The following is an 18,791-nucleotide window of genomic DNA, read 5'->3' on the forward strand; positions in this document are numbered from 1 at the left end:
TAACTCGTGTCTTTAGCCCTCACACACAAGGAAGACCCGGAATTCATGTTTCTCTGTAGTCAGGTACAACGTGTTTTTTGGGATGACAACTCCAGGTTAAATAGAGCGTTTGCTTAGAAGAGCTGCATCCACGCTGGTCAATTGCACTTGCTCGGCTGCCGTCGACGGTAAGTAAAGTAGCTGCACATGTAAGTACCAGCCGTCCGTGGTCCGTTAGAAAAGGCCCCGGATGTTCAGGGGGTGGAGTCGGCGTCTACCCATGAAGCAGCGCGCGCAGTTATATACTCCTGCCCCCGGCTGAGGCGCCGGTTCCGCGCTGGAAGTCTCTGCGGGAGTAGCTGTTGCTGAGGCTGTCGCCCGAGGTTTTCGCGCTCCTCCCTTTCCTCCTCCTCTTTCTCCTCCTCCTTATCCGAACCCCAGTCAGGCCGATCTGCTCTGCTCTCGGTAAGCGGCCCCCGCCCCCGCCTGTGCCGCGCGGAAGCAGGCTGCAGCTCTCCCGCGCGGCCGAGGCAGCCTTCCCCAGAGGGCGGTTCTGAGGGCGGCGGGCTGAGGGTCTCTATGCCGGTGCGGATCGACGGGGGTGCGGGGGAGGGGACAGGCTTGGCGGCGTGGTAGCTGGTGGGCCACCATCTTGCGCCGGGCCCTGAAGGGGGAGGGTTTTCTGGAGGTAGAGCCTGGCGGCCCGCGGCGGGCAGTGGTTTCGCGGGCCGCGGCAGCTGCGGCAGCCTTCTCACCTCCTGAGTCCTACCGGTCTGTTTCCAACCCGGTTTGGGCTTTTCTTTCTGGAGGCAACTCCCTTTCGTCTTTTGTACGTTTGATACTGATGTTTGACGGAGACCCGCCCACCCTCAAGTCTCTTCAATCAAACGAAGAGAGACTTGAAGGGATTCCGAACTTTCAGGCGTCAGAGATCCTGTGACCCTTTCTTTCTGCCCAGGTTCCCCCCACACAGGACCGGTCATTCCATGCCCACAACCTTGTTCTGGCCAAAGGGACTTCCCTTCTCTGTCACAGAAATCGTGCCCCATTCCGTTATTGTCTAAGGATAAGAGCCCTGAGGAGAAACGTGGAGTTAAATACACTGTATTCTGACTAGGAGGTTTGCAGGTTTCCCTTAAAGAGATGGAAAAAATTATGCTGAGGTATACTCCTGCTCTAGAGATGGAAGGAGTTCCTCTCAACTTCTGTCAGGTTTTAATGCTTTTTAAGGAGAAATTCGAGAGGAAAATGTCAAGTGAACCAGCTTCTGCAAGCATGGGAGACCTTCATCCAAGGGATTCTCTTTGTTTGGAAAGATTTGTTAGTTTTGTGGAGTTTTTTAAATCTGCGACCTTACATTTTTTTTTTTTTTTTACTATTGTTTTCAGGTTTGCACTATGAGTTGTAATGTCTTTTACTGCCCCTAACATAAAATTGAAACCTAGAAGTAGAGTTTTAAACTGCAAAAGTCTCCTCTTAGTATTTGTGAGGTATCCTGGTTTGGGGATTACCGTGCAAACTTATCTCCTTAAGCAGAAAGTTTACTGAGCCTACAAAGGCACTGCTTTGCTTATACAATTAGGGCTGTGTACCTTTGATGTTTCTACAGCAGCACAAATTCCATTATAATCGTATCTTGCATTTGTATATTTCATTGGTAGCACCCCTTTTGAGATGGGCTGTAGGGTGTTGATAGAACTGTTTGAAGATGAGGAAACAGCCTCGAGGACAGAACTTTACCGAGGTCATGTCCCTAGGAAGTGATGGAACCAGTTCTTAAACCTAGGCTTTCTGACCTTCATCTAATGTTCAATTTGCTATATTACGTCTCACTTTTTGTGAGAGTGAGGTGGTCACGGAGAATAAGCAAGGAGGCTCACTTAAAAATTTGAAGAAGTATTATTCAATTCCCTTTTCCTTTATATTTTTAAGGCTTCATTTTTTCTCAACTTTTTAATACTTTAATATTATTTCTAAGCATGTTGAAGAGTTGAAGAATATCCTATTGAAAAAGTTCTTAGGTTGAATAACTCCAAGTCTCAGCTACTTGGTTTTCAGTGAGTTTGTCTTAGGTAATAATTCAAAAAGATCTGATTTCCTCAGTAATTTTTTTTTTTTTTTGGAGACGGAGTCTCGCGCTGTCCCCCGGGCTGGAGTGCAGTGGCGCGATCTCAGCTCACTGCAACCTCTGCCTTCCGGGTTCAACCGATTCTCCTACCTCAGCCTCCGGAGTAGCTGGAGTTACAGGCGCCTGCCACCACGCCCGGCTAATTTTTGTAATTTTAGTAGAGATGGGGTTTCACTATATTGACCAGGCTGGTCTGGAACGCCTGACCTCGTGATCCACCCACCTCGGCCTCCCAAAGTGCTGGGATTACAGGAGTGAGCCACCGAGCCCAGCCTTCCTCAGTAATTTGAATCAAATATGTTTGTCTAGATTTTTCTTCCCAGTGCTCTGCACAATCAGAGAAACATCACTAGGAATGAACTGTAGAAATGACCCCTAAAAGTATAGTGTTCGTCTAGACTTTATTCTTTCGCTGCAAAGTAGTTTTCTTTTAAGGAGTGTATTTTTTTCATTTTTTTGTTTCCTTTTTAATTTTTTATTGGCAAATGATAATTGCGTGTATTTATGGGGTACAATGTGATGTTTTGATATGTATACATTATTGAAAGAGGCTAACATAGCCATCACCTTACCAACTTACCATTTTGTTATGAGAATGTTAAAAATCTATTTTAGCAATTTTGAAATATACCATACATTATTAGTATTAGCTGTGGTCACTTTGTAGTGCAATAGATAGCTAAAACTTATTCCTCCAGTCTAATTGAACTTTGTACTCTTGGATCAACATCTTTTCCCCATCTGTCCCACCCCCGAACTCCCAAGCCTCTGGTAACCATCTTTCTACTCAATGTTTCTATGAGATAAAGTTGTTTAGATTCCACATGTAAGTGAGATCATACAGTATTTTTCCCCAGAGACTGATAAGAGAATCCAGCTGCTTTTTATTAAGATAAATATTAAAGAGATTTGCAAAAATGTAAATCCATGTTACTCTTCTCATTAGATTTCTTTTTTAAAAGTTATTCTCATTAAAAGTATTTTTATTAACTTGTAATGGGCTTATAAATATTTTAAATAAAAACATTTGAAATCTGTCTCAGTTTTAATTTCTAATATGGGAAATATCAACACATACTGTCCATATAAACATAAAGCTCATTGGGGTTCTCATTAAGTTTTAAGTGAAAAGAAATCCTGGGACAAAAGGTTTTGAGAACTACTGATGTGATGCAATTTATTTATGATATGATTTTAATTGAGCTCTTTATGTGAACTAGATTTGTTTTAAGTGCTTGTACTCATCAACTTACGGTATGACTTCAGGTAAAGAAGGAGAAGTTGAGAAAAATAGTGCAAAGTACTGTTCAATAATATTTCCTGTGCTTTATTTAATGTTCACACTAGCGCTGCAAGGAAGATATTACTGTTTTCGTTTTACAGATAGAAAAACTAAGGCTTACAGAGGTTGATTATACTTCTTATAGATCTGGCAGCCAGGAAGTGGTAGACCAGAAATTCCCACTCAGGTTTTCAGCTCCTGTGTCCAGTGTTCCCATCAGTGCACTTACTTGACATTTTCCCTGGTGGATAAGTTTTGCTCCTATAAAAAGCAAATTAATTAATAATACATACTTCTTGAGGTTACTTTAGGAATTAGAACTATAGAATATCTTATGAAACTTACATAAAGTATTTACTATGCATAGTGGCTTCCAAAGGCCAGTAATTGTACATTCGTCTTTTCTCCATGTTATATCTTTTACATAGGAATTATAATAAAAGACTATGCCTATAAAGTCTTTACCCTGAATATAATACAAAACTTATTTGTAGAAGTATATTTTATTATAGTGCTCTATCCCAAAGCTGACATAAAATGTTTTAAAATATAGGCAAACTTTGCAAAGTATTGTGCTAGTGAGTTTTAAATCTTAGTGTAAACCAGCTATTTTCTACAAATAGATGAAGTATGAAAATTAACAGACAAAAGTTGAAAACAAATTAATTAGGATAAAAATAATAAAGTTATTAAATGTCTTCTCAAAATATACCTGGACTTATGTGTTCAGCCTTTCAGAAAAAAAGATAATTTGCATAGTATAAAAACTTGGACAAAGAAAAGGTGAAGAGCCTCTATTTTCTTTCTGAATTGTATGTAATTTGTTCCCAAAACCTACTTTGAAAGTTTCCATCGTTTAAATGCCGGCGAAATTGTCTAAGGAACCAAGATATAATCCAGTTTTCTTGGATTTCAGTACTATACCAATTCTTGTTATAAAAAAAAAAATTTCACAGACACCCCTGAACTTAAAATGTTTGAAACATTCTCAGAGTTCTTACACAACCATAAAACAAAGCAGTCAGGTGAAACTACAAAATCATTGCCATTTGAATCAGTTTTCATATATTGAATATGTATTTTGCTGAGTCACTGCCTACTTCTATTGAGTTTTTCATACCTACTTATATTTACTATATATATACATTCCCTACTTATTATACATAATAGCAAGGTTTTTTATTTGAACCCTTTCAGTACCTTCATTTCTGTAGCTAACCGTATTGTCATTGCCCTTCATTTAGTGCAAATGCGTCATTTAGTTATATAAGGTGGTCACCCAGGGAATCCCCAGAGCAGGCTTGTTAATTTTTTTAGATAGCAAAACAAAAAGAGAATTATATTGTTATAGAGCTCTCTTGCACAACCTGGAATATATCTATTTTCCTGAGAGGTCTGTTGACCCTGGTTTGAAAAAGAGGTAATCCATTGATGAGTTTATTAATAGTTTTAAACACAGTTGCCGGAAACTTAGCTCAAAGTAGATTAAACCAAAAATGAATAATAATTTTCTCTCTTAACTGAAAAGCTGTTGTGGATAATTTGCTGCAGGCATGGCTAGCTTCAGGTGTTTAAATGGTATCATCAGGACTTGAATGTTTACCTACTCTCCCTTTCTCTACTCAGAATCTTACAGCTTTGCTATCTTTGTTAGGTTCTTTCTTTGGTACTTTTTCTCCACATCACTCCCAAGCTTATATCCTACCAGCTGATTATTTTCTTTCTTTTTATCTTTTTTTTTTTTTTTTTAAAGATGGTGTCTCACTCGTCTCCCAGATTGGAGTGCAGTGGTATGATCTCGGCTCACTGCAACCTCCACCTCCCGGGTTCAAGCGATTCTCCTGCCTCAGCCTCCTGAGTAACTGAGATTACAGGCACATGCCACCACGCCCGGCTAATTTTTATAGTTTTAGTAGAGACAGGGTTTCACCATGTTGGTCAGGCTGGTCTCGAACTCCTGACCTTGCGATCTGCCCTTCTCTGCCTCCTAAAGTGCTGGGATTACAGGCGTGAGCCACTGCGCCTGGCCTTACTATTTTCTTAATAGCATTATTAAGATACAATTCATACAGCATACAATTTACTTATTTGAAGTGTGCGATTCAATGGTTTTAGTATATTTACAGTTGTGCAGCTAGCACCATAGTTAATTTTAGAACATTTTCATCACCCCAGTAAGAAACCTTGTACCCATTAACAGTCACTCCCCATTTCCCACCAACCCTCCCAACCATATGCAGCCACTACTCTACTTCCTGTCTATGGATTTGCCATTTCTAGACATTTCACACGAATGAAATCATAGAATATATGGTCTTTTTGACTGTCTTCCTTCACTTAGTATAATGTTCTCAAGGCCCATTCATATTGTAACATTTATCAGTGCTTCATTTCTTTTTATTACCAAATAGTATTCAGTTGTATGGATATATCACATTTTGTTTATCCATTCCTGAGTTGATGGGTATTTGAGTTGTTTCCACTTTTTGGCTCTTGTGAATAATGCCACTGTGAACATTTGTGTGCGAATTTTTGTGTGGACATATGTTTTCAATTGTCTCCAGGAGTGTAATTGTTGGGTCATATGATAACTCGGTTTAACTTTGTGAGGAACTGCCAAAATGTTTTCCACAGTGGCTGCACCATTTCACATTCCCATCAGAGTATGAGGGTTCCAATTTCTCTACATCCTTGCCAACACTTGTGATTATCTGTCTTTTAATTCTAGCCATCCTAGTGGGTGTAAAGTGACATCCATTAACTATTCAAATATTTTTTATTGTGGCAAAATACATATACTATTTACCATTTTAACTATGTTAATCTATTATTTTTAACTTTTTGTAGAATAAACTCTTTGTAAAACACAGTTGAGTTTTAGATACATAAAAGCTGAAACCAAAAAATAACTAAATAGGAATTATTTATACAGGCAGTCTTCAAAAAAATGAATAGGTTGTGTTCAGTAGGTGTTTCCTGAGTCAGTTATTCAGAATTCATTTTTTCCCCCAGAAGAACAGTGCATTAAACATGGGTATAGTGTCTCCACCTGAATCAGTAGCTGAAATATGGAGTGTTCTTTCCTCTTGTGCCTATTTTGATGCCAACTCTGAGTTGCAGAACCTAGAGACCCTCCGGAGTTGCTATTATAGGAGCTCTAAGATGCCCACTACATATCTTTGCTGGATATTCCATTTCTCTGACAGCTTACTTAATCCCCCATACAATTCCTTCCCTTGCCACCAAAATTCTGATGTGGTGACTTTAGGGGTTTTTGTGATAGTTTTAGAAGGCTGCAGTCCTTCCCCAAAGGAATCCATGCAAATGTATGTATTTGTTTATTTTAAAAACTGGAACTAAGTATGGTAGTATTCTATTGACGTGTTGTCCCATAGAAATTCCATAGCTGCGTCGTCCACTGTAGTAGCCGCTAACCACTTGTGGCTTTTGAGCACTTGAAATATGGCTAGAGTGACTGAGGAGCTGGATTTTTATTTTTTAATTAAGTTGAAGTAGCCACATGTGGCTAGTGGCTAGTGGCTACTTTATTGGATAGCACAGCTTTGGACTGAAGTTATGGCTCTAATGGCATCCAGAGATTTCTGACTTTAATTTAGAGCATTTATGAGCATACCAGTTAAGACTCTTTGGTGGCTGCATTGGGCCTCAAAAGCTATTTCTATAGCCATAGGCAGTAAATATAACTTGTTTATATAGTCTACTTGTACGTTTAGTAATCATTTTAGGATGGTTATGCCAATAAATATTTTATATGATCATTTAATTAAAGTGTTAAGCCAGGCACAGTGATGTTCACCTGTAGTCCTAGTTACTTGGGAGGATCACTTGAGCCCAAGAGTTCAAGGCTGTGGTATGCGACGATCAGTCGTGCTTGTGAATGGCCGCGTCACTCCAGCCTGGGCAACATAGCGAGACCTTGTCTCTAAAAAATAAAAATTAAAAAAAAAAATGTGTTACATGAGTCTCATAGGCTGTGCAATTGTGACTTTAAAAAATTCTGTGCTCTTGGTAGCAATAGATCCTTAATGTTGAGGAAGAATTCTCATGTATTTACGTGACGTATGTATTACCTTAATTCTAATTTAGGAACAAACACTAACTATCCAAGTAGTTGAGTTTGAAGAGATTTGAATAGTCAGAACTCAGAACTAGGGACATGTACCTAATTACAGAATTCACTAGAAACTCTTGTATTAGAAATCCAAACGTTTATACAAGTAACTTCTTCTGGAGTTAAAGTAATGTTTTCCCCTTTGGTCTAATTCAGTCCAAATAATTTGGAATTAGGGAAAGTTTGCTTTTGCCAGTTGGAAGATAAAGACAAATGTGGAGACTGAATTAGCTTTGTATATCCTACTTTAGATTTCTGATGTTTGATTTTTACCTTTTTTGTTTTATAACTGAAATAGTATTTTAAAAGTTTATTCTGTATGTAGAATATATGGTATGTACAGTGCACGGGAACTCAGGATACAAATTCCCGTTTTAGAAAGCAATTCAGTTTTTTTTTGGATAATGTTTAATGTAACAGCTTTTTGAAAATCCCGAAGAATCGTAGACAGATTGTAAACTTCTGAAGGCAAGGACTATGACTTATTCATCTTTGTATTTTCCCTAGAACCTAGCACAGTACCGTGAGCACAAAAGGCAATGAGCAGTTACTTTATAATGAATTGTTCCGTTATGCAATTTATCCAGTTTTCTGTTACTTTTCGGTTCAGAGTTGATTCAAAAAACTAAAAATATCTAAATGTATGTGTTTTCTTATAGTAGTAATATTTCTGAAATGTGAATAGGAATCAGTTAAAGATTAATGTCACTTAGCATTTCAGAATTCAGATTTACTAAAACATATATTACAGGATAATTACTCATTTTTGCAAAAAGATGCCTTTTGAAGTTTATTTGTAATCTGATAACTCCGATTTCTTCAAGTAGTAAATTACAGAATTCTATACGTTAAATGTATTCATTTGGGAATGAACCAGTTACAGAAAATGAATTACCTGTGTGTATCAAACATATCAAACTCAAAAGGTGGGCTTTTGTAGGAGAAAGAGACTAAATTAGTGTGCATTTAATTTAACAAAATCCACACTAGTAGTAGACATCTTTATTTTAGAGGGTAGAAAACTGAGACCTAGCTTACTATCTTGTGTGGAGTCATATGGTGAGTGTGCTAGAGATCAAAATTAGACCCAAAGATTTTGGATCTCAGGTTTCATGTTTTAGTACTTGGTATTACTTAAAGTGACTCATAACATTGATTGATGTCATGTGTTGGTACTTAGGTGACCTTGCAACTTCATGGATGACAACAAACCTTTTCAACCAAAAAGTAAGTATTTCCGCTGTAGTTGATACTAATAGGCATGGTTTTTGTACTGTAAACCTTTCAAAAGAAAAGATTAGAGACAGAAATGGGCACATTTTCTTAAAAACAAGTATTTATTTATTTATTTATTTATTTATTTTTTGAGACAGAGTTTTGCTCTGTTGGCCAGGCTGGAGTGCAGTGGCGTGATCTCGGCTCACTGCAAGCTGCACCTCCCGGGTTCATGCCGTTCTTCCACCTCAGCCTCCTGAGTAGCTGGGACTACAGATGCCCACCATAACACCTGGCTAATTTTTGTATTTTTAGTATAGACAGGGTTTCACTGTGTTAGCCAGGATGGTCTCAATCTCCTGACCTCGTGATCCGCCTGCCTCGGCCTCCCAAAGTGCTGGGATTACAGGCATGAGCCACTGCACCTGGCCTATTTGTTTATTTTTAAGACAGATTCTCACTCTTTCACCCAGGCTGGAGTGCAGTGGCATGATCTCAGCTCACAGCAATCTCCACTGCACAGGTTCAATCTATTCTCATGCCTCAGCCTCCCAAACAGCTTGGATTACAGGCACCCGCCACCACACCTGGCTAATTTTTTGTATTTTTAGTAGAGATGGGGTTTCACCATGTTGGCCAGGGTGGTCTCGAACTGACTGACTGATACACCCACATCGTTTTCCCAAAGTGCTGGGATAACAGGCGTGAGCCACCGTGCCTGGCCAAAACAAATATTTGTTAAAGTAATACATATTCCTAGTTTGAAAAAAAATACAGTAAACATGTTGTAATAGATATGAAATGTTTCCTTCTCATCCCCAGAGATAACTACTGTTGTAGGTTGAGTATACATAATCACAAACTTTTTTCTATGCATAGACAAAAAATAATTTCTAAATAAGATCATACTATATATGCTATTATGTGCCTTTTAAAAATTTTTGCTCAGTAGTATATCTTGAAATTAACAATGGCAGAACTCAGTAAAAAAGCATGGGGAAGACCTATTATTTGTTCCCATAATATCATCACAGTGGTATCAACATGAATGTAAATTATTTTTTTAATTATCAGTATATATGAGTCTCCCTTATTTCTTTAAATCTGGCATTGCCTGGGTTTACCTAGTTCCTTACCCCATAGATAATCATGTGTTAAGTACCTACTACGTATCCAATACACTACTGTGTGTAGGAGGAAATACAAAGAAAGAAAATATGTTCTTCACTCTCCAGGAGCTTACTTTGGAGTTGAACATATATAATTAAGACACACTAAGAAATAGTAGGCAGTTTGAGATCATATATATTAAATCTTGAATTTCTTAGCACAGACTGTCAGTGCAGTAAGAGGTTAAAGAAAAACAAGTCTGATGGTTTGCTGAGGAAGTTATAATTGAACTAAGAGTTGGGAAGGGGCAAGGAATAAATTTGAAGTTAGATACTTATTAATATGGCATTTTCCTGAATCTCTGTTACCACTTCTATTAGGTAGATATTGTGCTCATGTTAGAGGTGAGAAAATAGGTTCAAGTAATTTCTCCAGAGTCACATAATTAGTAATGGTGCAATGAGGATTTGAACTATTCAATTTGATGTCAAGTCCATGCTCTTTCCACTATACTCGAATGATGTGGACAGTATAAGGTAAGGAGAAAGGATATTCCAGGTGGAAGAAGCAGTACGAATGAGGACTTCAGGGGACACAATGAGTGTGGTATTTTCAAGTATTCAGAATATACAAATACTGAAATATGAATTAATACTTTTAATTGTCTGACTTAGAACATTCTATATGTTTTTTTGAGGTGGTATTTGGAAAAAAAGGATCAGTTCATAATATTGGTTACTTTTGGGAGAATGTGAAGATTTTTTGTTTTGGGGGTTTCTTTGTTTGGTAGGCAGACTACTGAACATGAAACAGTGTTATGCCAAGCCATGGTATCTGGCATATCTGTATAGAAGAGGAAATCAAAATGTTTTAAAAGAATGGAACCAATTTGTTAAGAGGTTTTGTTTGTGTCCTATCCTCAAATCATTGTTTTCAAGTTTTACATGTTAAGGCCATGCTAAAGGATGGTCTTAATTTTTGAGTCAAAAGTAGAAATGGCATTATTTTAGTATAGTAAAATTACTGTTAGGAATGACTGCACTTGAAAAACAAAGATATCATTGTTTAAACCAGAACCCTGAAGTTGTTTTATATTGTTTCTATTTATTCTTACAGTTGTCCCCCACAATCCACATGTCTCTCCATCACTTATATACATTCCCATTTTTATTATTTATTTATTTTTTATTTTTTGGAGGCAGAGTCTAGCATTGTGGCCCAGACTGGAGAGCAGTGGTGCCATCTCTGCTCACTGCAACCTCTGCCACTCAGGATCAAGTGATTCTCCTGCCTCAGCCTCCCAAGTAGCTGGGATTGCAGGTGTGCCCCACCGCTCCTGGCTAATTTTTGTAATTTTAGTAGAGACGAGGTTTCGTCATGTTAGCAAGGCTGGTCTCAAACTCCTGGCCTCATCTCAGTCTACCAAAGTGCTGGGATTAAAGGTGTGAGCCACCGTGCCCAGACTCTATTGCTGTTATGTTAGTTTACATCTCCTTCACTTGCTTTTTAACCTAAACAATACACGGATCTTTTTTTAAAGTCAAACTAACTTGAAAAGACTTTTAAGTTACATAAGCACAGTCTCTTGAAGGGAGGGAGTGAAGGGGAGAGAGAGAGGTAGAGATAGGTGTGTATGTGTGAGCGCGTGCACATACCTATATCCTCCCTGTTTTTCAAGCTAAAAAATTGAAAAGCATGTACTTTCAGTTGTATAGCTGTTTTTCTAATTACTTCTACGTTTCTCAATTTTTAAAAACATGTATATACAGTTGTCTCTTGAATCATCATGTTTTGCCATTACCTAGTGATTTTCTATCAAGGAAGATGAGGATTTTAGTTTTCTTAAAACTTTTTCTTCCTTTTAAGCATCTCTCAATATAGTTATATCTCAATTTTTGAGTAAATCGTATTCGATGATTTTATGATGACCATAATACTGTTCACAGGTGAGCGTGGTACTGTATTAATGTATTATGATGGATACATTTCCTTTTCTGTTTTTATATATTGCTCAATTAAAATTTTCATTTTATAAGTTAGCAAAGTTTATTAAAACCTGTAGCCACTCACACCCTTCCAGAGCCTCTTTTCTTCTTTTATTTTCTGAGACAGAGTCTCACGCTGTCGCCCAGGCTGGAGTGCAGTGGCGTGATCTCAGCTTACTGCACTCCCGGGTTCCAGCAATTCTCCTGCCTGAGCCTCCCTTCTAGCTGGGATTAAAGGTGTGCGCCACCATGCACTGCAAATTTTTGTATTTTTGTTTTCAATAGAGACAGGATTTTGCCATGTGGACCACGCTGGTCTCACACTCCTGACCTCAAGTGATCTGCCCGCCTCAGCCTCCCAAAATGCTGGGATTAAGGTCGTGAGCTGCCACGCCCTGCCACTTCCTCGTCCCCTTTTTTTCTTGAGATGAAGTCTCCCAGTCACCCAGACTGGAGTGCAGTGGTGTGATCTTGGCTCACTGCACCTCCCACTCCCAGGTTCCAGCGATTCTCATGCCTCTGCCTCCCGTGTAGCTGGGAATACAGGCATGCGCCACCACCGCACCCGACCCCATGGCCTCTTAATTCACTTTTCCTACACTGTGAGACTTGTCAGGTAATCTAACAATTTAATGTTTAATATTTTAATAATATTTGGGGGGATTGGCAGGTTCCTGGGAGTGAGTGATATTCTCCTGCACTACTCTGGCTTGTTGCTCTGTAGGCCTACTGCACAGCTATTGTCCTGGGACTTTCTTTTGTTTTTGTATTGTGCTGAATGTCAGATTTTCTGCATCCTGTGTCATTCTCCTTAAGTCTTGTTTTGGTGGATTCTTACTGAGAAAGGGTGAATGAGAGGGAAATGTTGTATAATATTGCTGGTTTTTATTCTTTTTTTTTCTTTCTTTCTTTTTTTTTTTTTTTTTTTAGAGATATGCCCTTACTCCGTTGCCTAGATTGGAGTGCAATGGTACCTTCATGGCTCACTGCAGCCCCCACCTCCTGGGGCTTAGGTGATTTTCCCATCTCAGCTTTCTGAGTAACTGGGGCTAGAGGTGCATGCCACCATGCCTGGCTAAGCTGTTCTTTATTCTTGTTTGTTTGTGTGTTTGTTTGTTTGTTTGTTTGAGTCTCACTCCATCACCCAGGCTAGAGTGCAGTGGCAGGGCCCAGTCTCAGCTTACTGCAACCACCGGCTCCCGGGTTGAGGCGATTCTTGTGCCTCTGCCTCCCAAGCAGCTAGAATTACAGGTGCGCACCACTGTGCTTAGTTAATTTTTGTATTTTTGGTAGGTACGGGGTCTCACCATGTTATCCAGGCTGGTCTCGAACTCCTGGACTCGAGTGATCTACCTGCCTCGGCCTCCCAAAGTGCTGGGATTACAGGCCTGGGCCGCCGCACCCAGCCACTTGGCAATTTCCAGTATTCTGAAATTTCATATGTCTTTCTAGTGTAGTTTTTATTCTTGATCAACATGCTGACTGCTAGTGGGGCCTTTTGATTCTGTAGATTTATATCCATGAGAACTGGGAATTTTTCTTGTATTTTCCTTTGATTACTTCTCCTCTCCTTTTTCTCTTACTTTTGTTTTTCCTGGAACTTTTGTTAGGTGCATTTTATACCTTTGAAATTGATTTTTCTACCAATCTTGTTTTCTGTGTTTAATATATGTGTTTTTTGTCTTTTGGCTTCACATTTATTCAACTTTGACATTTGACTTTTTTTTTTTTTTTTTACTGAATTTTGGCTGTCTTTATATAATATCGTCTTATCTCTCTAAAGATGCTAATTATATCCTGTTGTCTCTTGCTCTCTGTATTATCTCTGTCTACTTTTTTTAACTTTTAAGTTCAGGGATACATGTGCAGGTTTGTTATGGGTGCACTCATGTCTTGGGGGTTTATTGTATAGGTTATTTCATCACTCAGATATTAAGCCTAGTACGCATGAGTTATTTTTCCTAATCTTCTCCGTCCTTCCACCCTCAAGTAGGCCCCCAGCATCTGTTGTTCCCCTCTATATGTCCGTGTGTTCTCATCATTTAGCACCCACTTATAAGTGAGAACAAGTGGTATTAGGTTTTCTGTTCCTGCATTAGTTTGCTAAGGATAATGGCCTCCAGCTCCATCCATGTTCCTGCAAAGGACATGACCTTGTTCTTTTTTATGGCTACAAAGTACTCCATGGTGTATATGTACCGCATTTTCTTCATCCAGTCTACCATTGATGGGCACTTGGGTCGATTACATGTATTTGCTCCTGTGAATAGTGCTGCAGTGAACGTATGTATACATGTGTCTTTTTGATAGAGCAGTTTACATTCTTTTGGGTATATACCTAGTAATAGAATTGCTGGGTCTGATGGTAGTTATGTTTTTAGCTCTTTGAGGAATCACCACACTGTCCTCCACAGTGGTTGAACTAATTTACACTCCCACCAACACTGTATAAATGTTCCTTTTTCTGTGCACCCTCCCCAGCGTCTGTTATTTTTTTGACTTTTGTATAATAGCCATTCTGACAGGTGAGAGATTATATCTCAGTGTGGTTTTGATTTGCATTTCTTTAATGATCAGTGATGTTTTGCTTTTTTTTATATGCTTGTTGGCTACATGTATGTCTTCTTCTGATAAGCGTCTGTTCATATCCACTGCCAACTTTTTAATGGGGTTGTTTGCTTTTTTTCTTATAAATTTGTTTAAGTTCCTTATATATGCTGGATATTAGCCCTTTGTCAGATGCATAGTTTGCAAAATTTTTCTCCCATTTATAGGTTGTTTACTCTGTCTATAGTTTTGCTGTGCAGAAGCTCTTTCGTTTAATTAGAGCCCATTTGTCAATTTTGGCTTTTGTCGTAATTACCTTTGATGTCTTTGTCATGAAGTCTTTGCCCATTCCTACGTCCAGAATGGTATTGCCTGGGTTGTCTTCCAGGGTTTTTATAGTTTTGGGTTTTACATTGAAGTCTTTGATCCATCTTGAGTTGATTTTTGTGTATGGTGTAAAGAAGGGGTCCAGTTTCAGTCTCTTGCATATGGCTAGCCAGTTATCCCGGCACCATTTATTGAATAGGGAGTCCTTTCCCCATTGTGTGTTTTTGTCAGTTTTGTCAAACGTCAGATGGTTGTAGGTGTGTGGCCTTATTTCTGGGCTCTCTATTCTGTTGCATTGGTTTATATATGTGTTTCTGTACCAGGACCATGCTGTTTTGGTTATTGTAGCCCTGTACCGTTTGAAGGCAGGTAGCATGATGCCTTCATCTTTGTTCTTTGTGCTTAGGTTTGCCTTGGCTGTCCAGGCCTTTTTTTTGGTTCCTTATGAATTTTAAAATAACTTTTTCTTGTTCTGTGAAGAATGTCATCGGTAGTTTGATAGGCATATCATTGAATCTATAAATTGCTTTGAGCAGTATGCCATTTTAACAATATTGATTCTTCTTATTCATGAGCATAGAATGTTTTTTCATGTGTTTGTGTCATCTCTGATTTCTTTCGGCAGTGTTTTGTAATTCTCATTGAAGAGATTCTTTAACCTCCCTGGTTGGCTCTATTCCTAGGTATTTTATTCTTTTTGTGGCTATTGTGAATGGGATTGTGTTCCTGATTTGGCACTTGGCTTGACTGTTGTTGGTGTATAGGAATGCCGGTGATTTTTGTACATTGATTTTGTATCCTGAGACTTTGCTGAAGTTGTTTATCAGTTTAAGGCACTTTTGGGCTGAGACTACGGGGTTTTCTAGATAGTGGCTCATGCTGTCTGCAAACAGGGGTAGTTTGACTTCCTGTCTTCCTATTTGGATGCCGTCTATTTCTTTCTCTTGCCTGATTGCGGGATTTCCAATATTGTGTTGAATAGGAATGGTGAGAGAGAGCATCCTTGTCTTGTGCTGGTTTTCCAGGGGAATGCTTCCAGCTTGTGCCCATTCCATATGATGTTGCCTGTGGGGTTGTCATAGATGGCCGTTATTATTTTGAGATGTTCCTTCAATACCTAGTTTATTGAGATTTTTTTTCTGTTTGTTTTTGAGGCAGAGTCTCACTCTGTCGCCAGGCTGGAGTGCAGTGGCACAATCTTGGCTCACTGCAACCTCCGCCTCCCGGGTTCAAGCCATTCTCCTGCCTCAGCCTCCCAAGTAGCTGGGACTGCAGGCACGCGCCACCACGCCCAGTTAATTTTTGTATTTTTAGTAGAGACGGGGTTTCACCATATTGGCCAGGATGGTCTCGATCTTTTGACCTCGTGATCCGCCCGCCTCGGCCTCCCAAATTGTGGGATTACAGGCCTGAGCCACCACACCTGGCTGTTTATTGAGAATTGTTAACACGAAGAAGTGTTGAATTCTATTGATAGCCTTTACTGTGTCTGTTGAGATAATCAGATAGTTTTTGTCGTTAGTTCTGTTTATGTGATGAATCACATTTATTGATTTGCATGTGTTGAACGAACCCTGCATCACAGGGATAAAGCCTACAGGATAGTGGTAGATAAGCTTTTTGATGAGCTGCTGTACTCGGTTTGCCAGTATTTTGTTGAGGATTTTTGCATCCATATTCATCAAAGATGTTGGCATGAAAGCTTTTTGGTTTTTTGATTATTGGTTTTTTCGTTTTTCGTTTTTCATTTTTTTCTGAGACAGCGTCTCACTCTGCTGCCCAGGCTGTAGTGCAGTGGCACAATCTCATCTCACTGCAACCTCCGCCTCCTGGGTTCAAGCGATTCCGCTGCCCCAGCCTCCTAAATAGTTGGGCTTACAGCTGTGCACCATCATACCTGGCTAGTTTTGTGTTTTTAGTAGAGACAGGGTTTCGCCATGTTGGCCAGGCTGGTCTTGAACTCCTAGCATCAAGTGATCCGCTCACCCCGGCCTCCCAGAGTGCTGGAATTAAGGTTGTGAGCCCCTGCGCCTGGCTCCTTCTGTCACGTGTGTGTGTGTGTGTGTTTTTCAGACGAAGTCTAACGCTACCTCCCAGGCTGGAGTGCAGTGTTTGCACCTCCCCTTCCTGGGTTCCAGAGATTCTTGTTCTCTTCCTGGGTTCCAGAGATTCTCATTCCTTAGCCTCCTGGGCAGCTGGGACTACAGACATGCACCACTACCATGCCCAGTCCTATGGCCTATTAATTCACTTGTCCTACACTTGTGAAACTTGTCAGGTTATCTAACAATTTAATGCTTAATATTTTGGAAGATTGGCAAGTCTCCTGGAAGTGATATTCTCCTGCACTGCTCTGGCTGTTCGCACTGTAGGCCTACTGCACAGCTGTTGTCCTGGGACTTTCTTTTGTTTTTGTGTTGTGCCAAATGTCAGATTTTCTGCATCCTGCATTGTCCTCCTTCTTAAGTCTTGTTTTGGTGGATTCTTCCTGAGAAAGAAAGGGTGAATGAGAGGGAAATGTTGTATAATATTGCTGGTCTTTATTCTTCCTTTTATTTTTTTCTGACAGGTCCTTAATCTTGCCTAGACTGGAGTGCAGTGGTGCCATCATGGCTCACTGCATCCCCAACCTCCTGGGGCTCAGGTGATTCTCCCACCTCAGCGTTCTGAGTAGCTGGGACAGAAGTACTTGCCATCATGCCTGGCTAAGCTGTTGGGTTTTTTTGTTGTTGTTGTTGTTTTTTTTTTTTTGAGACTCAGTCTTACTCTGTTGCATAGGCTGGAGTACAGTGGTGTGATTTCATCTCACTGCAACCTCTGCCTCTTGGGTTCAAGTGATTCTTCTGCCTCTGACTCCCAAGTAGCTGGGATTACAGGCGTTCACCATCACCCTGGCTAATTTTGTATTTTAGTAGAGATGGGGTTTCACCATGTTACCCAGGCTGGTCTCGAACTCTTGACCTCAAGTTAACCGCCCACCTCGACCTTCCAGAGTGTTGGGATTACAGGTGTGAGCCACCGCGTGCAGCCAAGTTTTATTTTTTTGTTGTTTCTCTTCCAGGTTTTGTTATCAGGACAATGCTGGCCTCATAGAATGAGTTAGGAAGGACTTTCAGTAGAAATAGTACCAGCTCTTCTTTGTACATCTTGTAGAATTCAAGTGTGAATTCATCTGGTCCTCACCTTTTTTTTATTGGTAGGCTCTTTTTACTGGTTCAATTTCAGAGCTCGTTATTATTCTGTTCAGGGATTCAGTTTATTTCTGGTTCAGTCTGGGGAAAGTGAATGTGTCCAGAAATTTGTTCGTTTTTTCTGGATTTTCTAGTTGGTGTCCATAGAGGTGTTCATAATATTGTCTGATGTTTATTTGTATTTTTCTGGGTTCAGTTGTAACATCTCCTTTGTTGTTTCTTATTGTGTTTATTTGGATCTTCTCTCTCCTGTATTAGTCTAGCTAGTGGCCTATTTTATTAATTTTTTCAAAAAAACAGCTACCGGATTCATTGATCTTTTGAAGGGTTTTTCTTTTCTCAGTCTCCTTCAGTTCAGCTCTGATTTTGGATATTTCTTGTCTTCTCTGTCAGCTTTGGGATTGGTTTGCTCTTCTTGGTTCTCTAGTTCTTTTTGTTGTCATGGTAGGATGTTAAATTGAGATGTCTTTTTGATGTGGGTGTTTAGTGGTCTCTTTACATAATCCCATACTTCTCAGAAGTCTTGTTTGTTCTTTTTCATTCTTTTTTCCCTATATTTTTTTGGCTATCTTAGAAAGCCAGTCTTCAAGCTCTGAGATTCTTTCCTCTGCTTGTTCTGTTCTACTATTAATACTTGTGATTGCATTTTGAAATTCTTGTATGTTTTTTAGCTCTATCAGGTCAGTTGTGTTCTTTTCTATACTGGCTATTTTGTCTGTCAGCCCCTGTATTGTTTTATTATGATTCTTAGCTTTCTTGGATTAGATTTCAGTGTACTCCTGCATCTCAATGACCTTTATACCTGTTCATATTCTGAATTCTTTTTTCTGTCCTTTCAGCCATCTCAGCCCCCTTCAGAACCCTTGGTGGAGAGCTAGCGTGGTTATTTGGAGGA

At 39.5% G+C, this 18,791-nt stretch overlaps 1 protein-coding gene across 3 annotated transcripts in view; it reads left to right on the forward strand.

Moving 5' to 3' along the window:
* Positions 1 to 268: 268 nt before the first annotated feature.
* ZNF280C (zinc finger protein 280C) overlaps positions 269 to 18,791 on the forward strand; it is a 65,799-nt gene continuing 47,276 nt past the window's right edge. For 2 of the 3 annotated variants that reach the window (XM_003918267.4, XM_009198238.4), the window contains exons 1-2: positions 269 to 444; positions 8,702 to 8,748. In XM_003918267.4, the coding sequence (XP_003918316.1) occupies positions 8,718 to 8,748 (31 nt within the window). In that variant the 5' untranslated portion in view covers positions 269 to 444; positions 8,702 to 8,717. The remainder of the gene's footprint in view (positions 445 to 8,701; positions 8,749 to 18,791) is intronic. The other variant, XM_021932673.2, reaches the window with a different exon arrangement.

The sequence above is a fragment of the Papio anubis genome, chromosome X (genome assembly GCF_008728515.1).
Source record: "Papio anubis isolate 15944 chromosome X, Panubis1.0, whole genome shotgun sequence".
In the NCBI taxonomy this organism is placed as follows: domain Eukaryota; kingdom Metazoa; phylum Chordata; class Mammalia; order Primates; family Cercopithecidae; genus Papio; species Papio anubis.